The following is a 10,747-nucleotide window of genomic DNA, read 5'->3' on the forward strand; positions in this document are numbered from 1 at the left end:
CTGACTGTTCCTATATAGTTTGCAATAACGCTTTGTACATTTAAATAAATTTATAGTGTTAATTATTTGTGCATCACGTGCTATTTACAATTATTATGTTATTTGTAGAAGATTGAAACTTTGTTGATCACCTAACACAGAATCATATTTAATATTATGAGAAAAAATAAGAATGGTTGCAGAGTAAAAAATTATAATAGATAGTATAACAGCAAAAATATAAACTATAGTAAACTAAGTAAAATTATAATAAGCCCTTATTTTTTTTATACATCTATAATATAAAAAACAACTATATAATAATTAGATTAAAATACTCTATAGGACTAATGGTAGAAAGGTTATTCTTTGTACAAAATTTGTATGATCATCTATACATATCTTTGCATATCTATTCATCATTCCAATCAGTCCTATGGCAATCGAGATTTACGAAAAATATTACTGAGTCTGCGTTTGGGTGTGTTGGATGTATTCTGTGAAAAATATGTTTAACATATATAGACTTAATAACTTAATACACAAATATATATATTTCTTTATACTCACTTCATCTTGTCGTTTTAAAGAGAATATGTTCTTCAATGAATGAGGAGTGGTCATTGTTCTTCTATCTATATTCCGTTCTCTCAATATGCGTGAACTTGGGCTTTTTAATTCATTACCCTGTCGCAAATTGTTAAAAAGAGTTTTCAATAATAATTTTAATGATACAAAAGAGACATTGCATAATGAAAGTATTATAAAAAAAGTTTTAGACAAATCTCTTTGTCTTAATAGATTTTTGAATTATACACAATATAAAGGATAACAACACATATATGTGGAAACATGTACCTGCAATGATAATCTTCCCCCATTTTTACTTGGAGTTGGAGGACCAGGTTTTTTGTATGATATCTACGATGAGCATGAAAATGATCGCAAACATTGAACAAGGAATTACTATATAAAACAATGGATTTTTAATGACACAATTTGATTCTTACCTGAGATCTATCTTTTTTCCTGGCTTTTTGTTCTGGAAGAAGGCTTTGGCTAAGACTATCGTTAAAATTATCTTCTACTGGAGACCCTCCTGTCTATAAAGAAGAACAAAACTATATATATGAAAACATACATAACATTAGTGAAAATTACCAAAATATTTAATATATAGATACATATAAATACATAAAACATAACATAATAACATTAAGAAGCACTTTACCTTAATCTCTTCTTCAGTTAAAGTTGAAGGAAGGAATTGCATTTCCGCTGGATAAGATGATTTTAGATGAGGTTTGCAAAGAGAATTTCTCATTTGTAATACAGACAAACGGTCCACATCCGCAACAGGTAAACATTTGCCTCTCTTTATATCGGCTGGAATAAAAAAAATATTGATTTAGATATTGTAGAAAAGTAAACTTGATTTTTACTAACATTCATATCGATAACATGTAAATTCTCTATACCTAAATAAACATTATCAAAGATTTCTTCCTCATCCTCCGTTTTAAACACATTACCCATTGCTTGCATGCTTCTAAGACTATGCCTTCTTTCGAATGTTTCTTCTGTTATTAGTGTTGTCACTTTTTGTGACATAGTTTCTTGTTGTGTATTGTTCTCTATTCTGCAATAGATTTGAATTAATCGACACTGTTATTATTCGATTTAATTTTCCTTTTTATTAAAAAAATATTTTAGCTTGATTGCATACTTGCAAGTCTTGCGCGAAATTGTAGTTGTTGGTTGGTTTTCTTCAACTTCCTTGTTTTTGGTTTGTAATTCTTTCAAACGTTGTAACACATCTTCCTTCTGTTGCCGTTCAATCACGAGCTTATCTCCCATATTCCAAAGTCGCGAGTTCAGATCATCAGCATGTGCTTTGTATTTATTGATTTTTTCTTCTTGTTTCTGACACATTATTTCCATTTGAGACTGTAATTTTTCCTGTATGAACTTTTCGTTATCCTTATATAACTTCGTCATTTTCTCATTATAGGCTATTTTCTAAAATGAATTTAACATTAGTACTGTAATATGTATTAAAATTTATGTAAAAAATTTCGCAAACTATAGATATATTCTGCTTACCATTTTTTGCTTCAAATCTTCAAATTTCTGTTCGTATGTAACATCATATTCTTTTTTTATCCTATTTTCAAATTCTTGCTTTGCAATCTTGCTCGACATATCCTTTTCTTCACGTAACTGTTGATTTTGTTCTTTCAAACGTCTCAATTCATCCTTCAGAGATTCTATTTCTACCAAATTAATTTCCATTGGCGCTTTCTCCGCTGATTTTAGCTTTAGCTCCGTCCTAAGATCGTCGATATTCTTTTCTAATTTCACAATTCTCAAACGCATAGTATCTATTTTATTTTTTAGATCTTTATTTTCATTTGTCAATTGATTCATTTTTTGTAGTTTTTTCTCTATTTCTGTTTGATTCTTAATTTTGCCAGATTTTAAACTATTCTCGTAAAAAGTGGCCAAAGCTGTGAAAGATTCTATTTCTTCATCAGATTTCATTACATCGGTTTGCAATGTTTTATGCTTTTCCATCTCTACATCAATCATCACTTTTTCGTCAGCAAATTGATCCTCTTCCACACTTGTCAATGCATCAAGACATTCCTTTTCATGTATTGAACATAAATAAGTATCATGTAATTGTTGTTCCGTCCATAAAAACTTCTTCCATAAAATATCGAATACAGATTTAATGTTTTCTGAATAGATGATTTGAGATTTTGATAATGTATTTTCAAGACTTGCTTTTTTAGCTTGCAGTTGTTTAAACTCATCACAAACAGAGGTCTCAATATGAAAAATATGTTGAAACTTTGTTAGTATTTCATTCCACTTTTGCTTGGACGACGTTAAAACAACATCCAAGTCATTCTGTGAGGCAACCACTTTTTGCAAAGAATTTTTGAAAGATTCTTTATTTTTTATAAGGCTTTTAAGATAGTTATTCCGCTTCTGACCTATTATTTCCAATTCTCGTATTTTATTCTTCAAACTACAGACTTCCTCTTTATCTTGTATATTGTTTTCTATAAGTATTTTTTGCCCTGCCAACGTTTTATTCAATTCAGCATTTGTGCAAGACAAATGCAAAATAACTTTCTGAGATTTATGTAATTCATCGAGAGTCATCTTAATAATATTCGAAATATTTATGATTTTATGATCTGTATACATACACTTATATTGAGGTAAATGATGTAAGTCCTGGTCGAGAAAATCAAAATCCGAGCATGTTTCCATAATCGTAGAATTCAAATTTTTCGTCGGATGTTCCAATTCTTGACACAATTTTACAATTTCCACTTGACTCGCATCTATTTGCTTATAGTTTTCCCTCTTTGTTTCAAGCTCTGCACTCATTTCTTTTAGTGTTTCTTGCAATTCTGCTGTAACCTTGTTTTGATTGTTAATCTGATTTTCTAGATTGAAGAATTTGGTTTGGTATTCGTGCAATGACGATTTTGCATCTTCAAGTTCTTCGTTCAGTATTTCCTTAGAGTTATCAAACTGCTCCTGAAGTTCTTTTATATGTAGACACTTTTCTTTCAGAGCTGTTTCCTGAGTTGCCAAAACGGCATCCTGGCTAGATCTTACTTCTTGAAGATTAATAATTATTTCTTTCATCTTCTTTTCCATGGCATTTTTTTCGTTTGTTAGTTTTACCATTTTAGCTTGCAACATCAGTAATGTTTCTTCTTTCATTTCTATCTCTTTATCCTTTGCTTCAAGCAGTTCTTCATGTGAATGCATCAAATGTTCGTTTTCTTTTTCTAAAGAGGTGACGTCTAAAAGTAATTTGTGAATCTCCGCTTTTTTCAATTCCATTTGTATGTTTGTGTCATTTAATTCTTGTTGTAATAAACTGAGTTTATCAGTAGCATCTTTAAACTTGAATGATATTTTAGCATTTTCTGATTTCAGACTTTCCAAGTTGTCATTTGCTTCAGTTTCCATAGTTTTACACTGTTCTTCTAATGCTCGACTTTTTTCTTTTAAGTTTTGCACAGTTTGTTTAGATTCATTTAATTCGTTACAGAGAATTTTATTATTTTCTTTCAAACTACTTATTGTTTTTTTATTTTCTAATAAATTTTGTTGCAATTTTGCATTCATTACTTGAATATTTGACAACTCCTCTTTATTGTAATTGAGATTATATTCTAACTCCTTCTTTTCTTCTTGTATTTTATTACAGCTGTAATGCATTTTCTGATAACCACATTGCAATTTTTTAAATGTTAGTTCAATATTTTGTTGATATTTAATAAAGCTTTGTTGAGTTTCTTCTTTTATTAATTTTAAATCTTTCTTTATATTGTGGAAGTCTTTCAACTGTATTATAAGAGAATTTAATAGTAATTCTCGATTGATTAAATTATTTGTTAACTCATGTACATTCAATTCTAAAACAAGTTTTTCATCTCTAATTTCTTTTAAAACTTCAACTTCCTTTGAATATTTATGGATAGTTTCTTTCTGTTCATTTAACAATACATCTTTTTGCTTTTTATCTTTTTCAATATTAGCTAGTTCTATAAGATTTTGCTTATTTTGTTCTTCTAAAACTGTAATAGTTGATTGTTGTTTAAATAAGCTTGTATTTTTTTCATCTAATGTCGATTTTAGTTTCTCAATATCACATTTATATGAAACGCACGCTGTGTTGCAATTATGTAATAGTGTGTCAATGTACTTTATAAGATCATTAAGTGTGAAGTTATCTAAATTGTCATTTTCAACTTGTATAAATTGGTTGTTAGAATGTAAAATATCTTTTAAACTTTTATTGCAACTTTTGATAGAAGATTTAAGCAAGTCTCTTTCATTAGTAAGTTTCTGAATATGTGTAATATGTTCTGTTATTTGCAATTTTGTTTGCACTAGAACAGTGTTTAAATTTGAAGAATTAATCTTTTCTTTTTCAAGCAATTCATTCAAGTTCTTCGTGTCTGTTTTTGAATGAACCAATTCTGTATTTAATGCAGTATTTGACTCTTCTATTTTAGACAGTTCTTTTTTTCTAGATGAAAGTAAGCTTCTCAAATCTTCATTTTGTGCAATAAGAGACGTTTTCTCCGCTTGTAAATTTACAATATCTGTATTTGATATTTCTAATTTTTTTTGCACATTATTTAATTCTACTTGCACTCGATCCAGTGTTTCTACCTTTTTTTGTAAATCTCTATTTGATTCCATTGCAGTTTTATAATCCTTTGTAAGAATATCTAGTTTCCCTCTTAATGTATCAAGCTGAGCATGCAATATAGCAGATTCTTCTTTGGCTTCCTGGAGTTGAATTTCAATCACAGAACTTAGAGCTTCACTAACATTAAGTGACATTGTGGTAGAAAATGGTAAATCTTCAACTTCAAAACTTTGTTCTGTACCAAAATTTTTGTCCAATTCTTTGATACGTGCGCGTAATTCTTCATTATGTATTCTAAGTTCTACCAATTCTCTATCCTTTGCTTCAATTTTGTTTGATAAACATTCTAAGGATTGCTCACAATTTGTAAAATCTTCTTTATAACGTATATATGTCCTTTGCACACAAGATAGCTTTTTCGATATAGCATCTTTGTCTGTCTCTAATTTATTAATTTCTTCCTGTTGTTTGTTTAATTGACTTTCTAAATCAATAATATATTTTTTATAATAGTTCTCTTGTGAATCATTCTTTGTCTGAGAAGGCTGAGGGGTACTTGGTCTCATTTTTTCTTCTCGTAATGCCTTTACTTCCATTGATCTTTCTTTAAGTTTTTTCTGTAACTTCTGTATTTTTTCATGCTGAATCATTATGTCATCCCGTAAGTCCGCATTAGTAAATCGTTCTACTGCTAAATTACATTTTAAATCTCTCAGTTCTCGAATTCGGTCAGTCATAATTTTTTTACTACGTGTAGAACAAGCGACAGGAGAACTGGAAAATTTTTGAATGGGCGGTGTTCTACGATTATTTGCAGTTGTTGATGTATCTTCAACTTCCATAATAACTTCTTTTAGAGTTTCTTTAGTGATGTCTCTCCCAAGTGGCAGAACACTTTCCAGAAAAGTTTTAACTCTAATTTGTGTTTCGTACTTCAAGTTGTCACACATATTGTATTGCAGAGAATGATGTATTGCAGACAGCATTCGACATGCATGTACCAATAATAAAGACGCAATATATATATGTTCTGTGTTATCATCTTTGTTGACTTTAAAACTAGGATATTCAGCTATAAAAATTGACAATATAAAAAAATATTACCTCGTAAAATTATAAATAAATGAAAGCTTTATATCTATATTTGCTATTAATGTTTCAATTCATGAAATTTTTTTAATTATAGAAATTTAAAACCATACATTTATAGGAAATTAAGTAGCAATATAAAAAATAAAAAATATATAGACATGTTTACCTTCTAAAAATTTGATAATATCCTCTTGATTATCGCTCTCATGTTTCTTCCATTTTCTATAACACAATAAATTAAATGATGCATTACACATAGATTATATACATATGTATTATAATATGCTAATTATATACTTACATTAATTTTAAAAAATTGATATAAAATTCTCCATCATGTAGTTCTGTTGTATTTTTTATTGATTCTTTTTGCACTTGTAAACAATCAATCTATAAAATTTTAATATTTATTTGTAAAGAACTTTTTTTTTTAAGAATGCTGCAAATTTCTAGATAAAAAAACGTGGATCATCTTAATAAATATCAATAACACATATACAAATATGTAATATATATACACACAAGGCTAATGTAAATATAAGGTAAATAGGTAATGGATACTATATCTCACAGAAAATGAAAAAAATTATAATATATTTATAATTTAATGACTTAAATATTACTTAAAGAGTTGCAAAAATGGAAGTACAATATGAAAAATTGTGTGTGATCGATTAATAAACATTAATAGAAGTGTATACATTTATAACAAAATTCCATATGTAATGAAGATTATATATCTTGCGTTAATTTTTATCAAGCACATGATATAATTGAAATAATTACCCATTCTATGATAATTTTTTCCCACAGTTCCATATTCATCGTGCGATATCGTATTTACAGTCGTAAAAAATTTAGAATGCGTGTAGCGTATAAAGTTTCCTTCATTGTACAGTTACAAGGATATAGAGTTCGTTTGATTTCGAACAACGGATACATTGCAGTCTGGACAACCGGATCAATGTAATGCTTCTAGGGCTGCGTTCCAGGAGCACGCTTTTAGCGCTATGAGCATACTTTGTCCTTGTTCAACTTTCCAAAATAACAAAGATAGAAGGATGCTTTCAGCGCATAAACAGTTCTGTAAAGCTAGCCGGATCACTTTAATTTTTTAATAATTCAAATTATCTAATCGTTTGGTGATGATAGCCTAATTAAAACGTTTGGTGGTCAATCGTTTTTTGTTTAAATTTAATAATTAAAATATTGGGGTAAAGTAAGCCGGACATTTTTAATTTTTAGTCTAATCGATTAAATCAAAGTTTATTCGATACAGAATCGTTAAATGGTCACAAATCCTTTATTTACAACATTTGGCAGTTAATTATTAGGCTACTACGATTATAAAACCACTCATCGAATAAACTTTGATTTAATCGATTAGACTAAAAATTAGAAATGTCCGGCTTACTTTACATCAATATTTTAATTATTTAATTAAAAAAAAAAACGATTGATCACCAAACGTTTTAATTAGGCTACCAATCATCACCAAACGATTAGATAATTTTAATTATTAAAAAGTTAAAGTGGTCCGGCTAACTTTACGGAGCTCGCGTTAAGCGTGCTTTCGGAACGCAGCCTAGATCAAACCAACTAAGTAATCGTAAACTCACTAATGTTGTCGCCATGACCAATCATTTTCTGTTCACGTACTATTTTCGAAAAGTGCAAATAAGTGCGAATTATCAGAATTGATTCGTAATTAATTTGTCAATATCATTGCTTCTGAAAATATTATATCTATCGTTACAGTTTGACAGTTCTTGATCAACGATTTAACAGTTATTAATCAACGATTTAATAAAATTAACCTTTCCCTTTTTTTTTTAATTTTTTCAGGAGTACAGAATCCAAATGAAAAAGTCTATATGTTATAGGGAATGTAAATTTTAAAAGTGGTGCCATTGGTAATACCGTGAAGTGTGCATTTTTTTGGGGGGGTGGGAGGGGTGGAGGGGGAGCAGTGTTTCGTTTTGCGGAAATTTAGACGGAATTTAACCGGCGAACGAGGGTTTGCGTGACGAAAATTGCGAAGGAGATATTCGACGATCATCGTGACTGCAAATTCCATATGATACGCCGTTTTTTTTTCGCGCGGAAATAGTAGCGTTATGGGCCTAATTTCGGATCCGCTTCTATTCGCAATTGCGTTGATCGACACGGGTTCTGTTTTGTTTCTCCTCGTATATTATGTATCCTTTATTATATGATTGAATGTATCTAATATAAATCTGTTTTATATTTCATTAAATTACTGAGGCCAAAGTAATCGACTTAATATATATGGATAAAGAATGTTTCTCTCTTTCCTTTTTATTGAAGGTTATTTTCTTATTGGCAGCCATGCGTCGTTTTCAAGTTTTTTTTTAAGGAGAGAATCGAAAACAGTTAATTTACAGTCAATCAATTTTTATTGATGGGCTATTATTGTCCTTGACCGAATTGTAAAGATTATAACGTTGTCGGATCTCGAGTGTGATTATTTGAATGCGCAAGAATGTTGTTCGAAATTGAATATGGTAATGTGTTAGAGTGTACCTTATTACTCTGCATAAAATGCAATACAAATTATTTATCCTTAATTTTGTGTTACAGGGAGTGTTGCCAAAATTAATAGCACATACAATTTTGGTATTTCTTTTGTTGATACATGGACAATTAATATTGACATTAATGAACATACCAATGACGATATGGCTGTTTTATGAATATTTTGGTGTCCCCAGTGGTAATATGGGTGTTTACGACCCTACAGAAATTCACAATCGCAGTCAATTGAAAAGATACACGCGCGATTGTATGATTCATCTTGGATATTGCCTCATATTCTTTTTTATTTATCTTTATTGGTAGGTATTGCATAAGTATAAAAATTTTTTATTTGCAGCAGAAGAACGAATATTGAAGGAAAAGATTTATATTTTGTTTGTTCCTTAGCATGATTGTGGCGTTGCTCAAGGGAGATCCCATCAATAGAAACGACGACACTATAGTAGATTTATAAGGTGATTAAGGCGTTATTATAAATCTTTTTGTACTCGTTTTTTTTTCTCTTTTTTTTAAATATAGTGATCTATATAAGAGTATTTTAATTCTATTATATACATATTTAATGCACGGTACATCATATTCTCCAAATAATAAGAATATTGTTTGTTAGCAATTTTTCTTTTTTTATCATTGTTTAAGTATCTAGTTGGACATATATTGCTTCTGAATATAACTGTTATAATTTATGGTTCTTATTTATTTCAAGCTAGAAATAGATAACTTAAAAATAAATATTTTTTATTTATATCTATTCTCTAACACTTTTGATATTTCCTCTGGTTTAAAGGCCTTAAATTGTTATGCTAAGTTTAATGAAGTAAATAGGAACTATATAAATATCAAATAAATACCAAATATACCATTGTATTCATCATACTACTGCTTGCCTATATAACTTACATGAATGATTATAAGTTTCTAGTCGTAAAAACGTAAGCAGAAGTCTGTTATAGCAAAGATTGTGTTTATAACGATAACAATATAGTTGTAATATTTTAATATTACACATTTTATTGTTCAATTCATATGTGGTATCTTCGAGGAAGCGTGATTCTATTGCAAAGATACTTTTCGTAGATGAAAGCTCTTTTTCGAAGGATTTACCGCATTACCCATCAAAAAGTTCATTCTTTTAATCCCTCTCACTCCGAATACGACAATCGCGTCTAAAACGAATGTTTTTCAGGAGAGACGAACCGCGACCCGATTTCTTGATCGCCTCGTATCACGCGGCTCCTCTTATCGACTATCTCATTTAAATGAACCCCGAGTCAGCGAGATAAGAGACGACGCTATCGTAGGTACGAGAGAATAGACGAGAACACGCGACGTCGTCGTCGCCGCCGCTCTATTTCACGTGTTGCCATGTCAAGTTGGCTTAAGTTTAACGACAGTCAAGTGAGATTGGATCGATTTAATGGGCGCGGTGATTAGTCTACCCTCTCTCATCGTGGAAGGGCGCGTGTTTATTTTTAGATCAAATTCAATGCACAATCTATACAAGTTGTGTGTATGTGTGTATGCATAATACGCATGTGTTACGCGTGTACGTTTGCGCGCGCGGGTTTTTATCTCGTATATGTATCTTCCCGAAAAATCCAGCATCCTCGTTGGAGAGCGGTGAACCGGACTATCGAGAATCCATTTAATTTTCGTCGTCGCTGTTGCGTCGTCGCGCAAATTACTCGGAACTAATGCAAAATCGATGCTACGCGGGGGGATCTCTCGGAATTTACGGAACAGAGAGGACAGCAAATCAATCGCCGTGTGTTAACGCGCTGACAATATCGTGAGATAATATCGAGAAGGGGTTGCGCAACCCTTTGGTGCCGTTAACTCTCGACGTTCTCGTTCGCGCCCTCGTTAACGCTTGATTTGTCTCTCTCTCTCTCTCTCTCTCTCTCTCTCTCCCTCCCTTTCTAAACGTTTGTA

The 10,747-nt window shown here is 30.5% G+C and overlaps 2 protein-coding genes across 2 annotated transcripts; one reads left to right on the plus strand and one right to left on the minus strand.

Annotated features, from left to right (window-relative positions):
* Positions 1–260: 260 nt before the first annotated feature.
* Mud (mushroom body defect) lies at positions 261–7,303 on the minus strand. The gene is made up of 11 exons (XM_070308668.1): positions 7,046–7,303; positions 6,561–6,649; positions 6,426–6,481; positions 2,083–6,239; positions 1,706–1,998; positions 1,458–1,618; positions 1,211–1,365; positions 990–1,082; positions 838–900; positions 550–666; positions 261–476 (listed from the first exon to the last, which is right to left on the minus strand). Exons 1-11 carry the CDS (start codon positions 7,082–7,084, stop codon positions 414–416), a joined length of 5,286 nt encoding a protein of 1,761 aa, XP_070164769.1. The 5' UTR covers positions 7,085–7,303; the 3' UTR covers positions 261–413.
* Positions 7,304–8,219: 916 nt separating this feature from the next.
* Positions 8,220–9,705, plus strand: Cnir (cornichon-like protein). Its single transcript, XM_070312577.1, has 4 exons — positions 8,220–8,457; positions 8,716–8,784; positions 8,861–9,114; positions 9,203–9,705. The coding sequence occupies exons 1-4, from the start codon at positions 8,377–8,379 to the stop codon at positions 9,267–9,269; spliced, it is 471 nt and encodes a 156-aa protein (XP_070168678.1). The 5' UTR covers positions 8,220–8,376; the 3' UTR covers positions 9,270–9,705.
* The last annotated feature ends 1,042 nt before the right edge of the window (positions 9,706–10,747 follow it).

Source organism: Polyergus mexicanus, unplaced genomic scaffold (assembly GCF_030449975.1).
Source record: "Polyergus mexicanus isolate NDT 795.1 unplaced genomic scaffold, iyPolMexi1.0 SCAF_2, whole genome shotgun sequence".
Classification (NCBI taxonomy): Eukaryota; Metazoa; Arthropoda; class Insecta; order Hymenoptera; family Formicidae; genus Polyergus; species Polyergus mexicanus.

What these genes read in the sequence shown, in the direction of transcription:
- Mud (XM_070308668.1), bottom strand. Translation starts at nt 7,084, where the DNA reads ATGAATATGGAACTGTGGGAAAAAATTATCATAGAATGG. An exon ending in CTTTGATAATGTTTATTTAG is followed by an intron (nt 1,366 to 1,457) that starts GTATAGAGAATT and finishes TTTTTATTCCAG; the next exon opens with CCGATATAAAGAGAGGCAAA. An exon ending in GGGGAAGATTATCATTGCAG is followed by an intron (nt 667 to 837) that starts GTACATGTTTCC and finishes AATTTGCGACAG; the next exon opens with GGTAATGAATTAAAAAGCCC.
- Cnir (XM_070312577.1), top strand. Translation starts at nt 8,377, where the DNA reads ATGGGCCTAATTTCGGATCCGCTTCTATTCGCAATTGCGTTGATCGAC. An exon ending in TGTTTCTCCTCGTATATTAT is followed by an intron (nt 8,458 to 8,715) that starts GTATCCTTTATT and finishes CGAATTGTAAAG; the next exon opens with ATTATAACGTTGTCGGATCT. An exon ending in GTTGTTCGAAATTGAATATG is followed by an intron (nt 8,785 to 8,860) that starts GTAATGTGTTAG and finishes TTTGTGTTACAG; the next exon opens with GGAGTGTTGCCAAAATTAAT.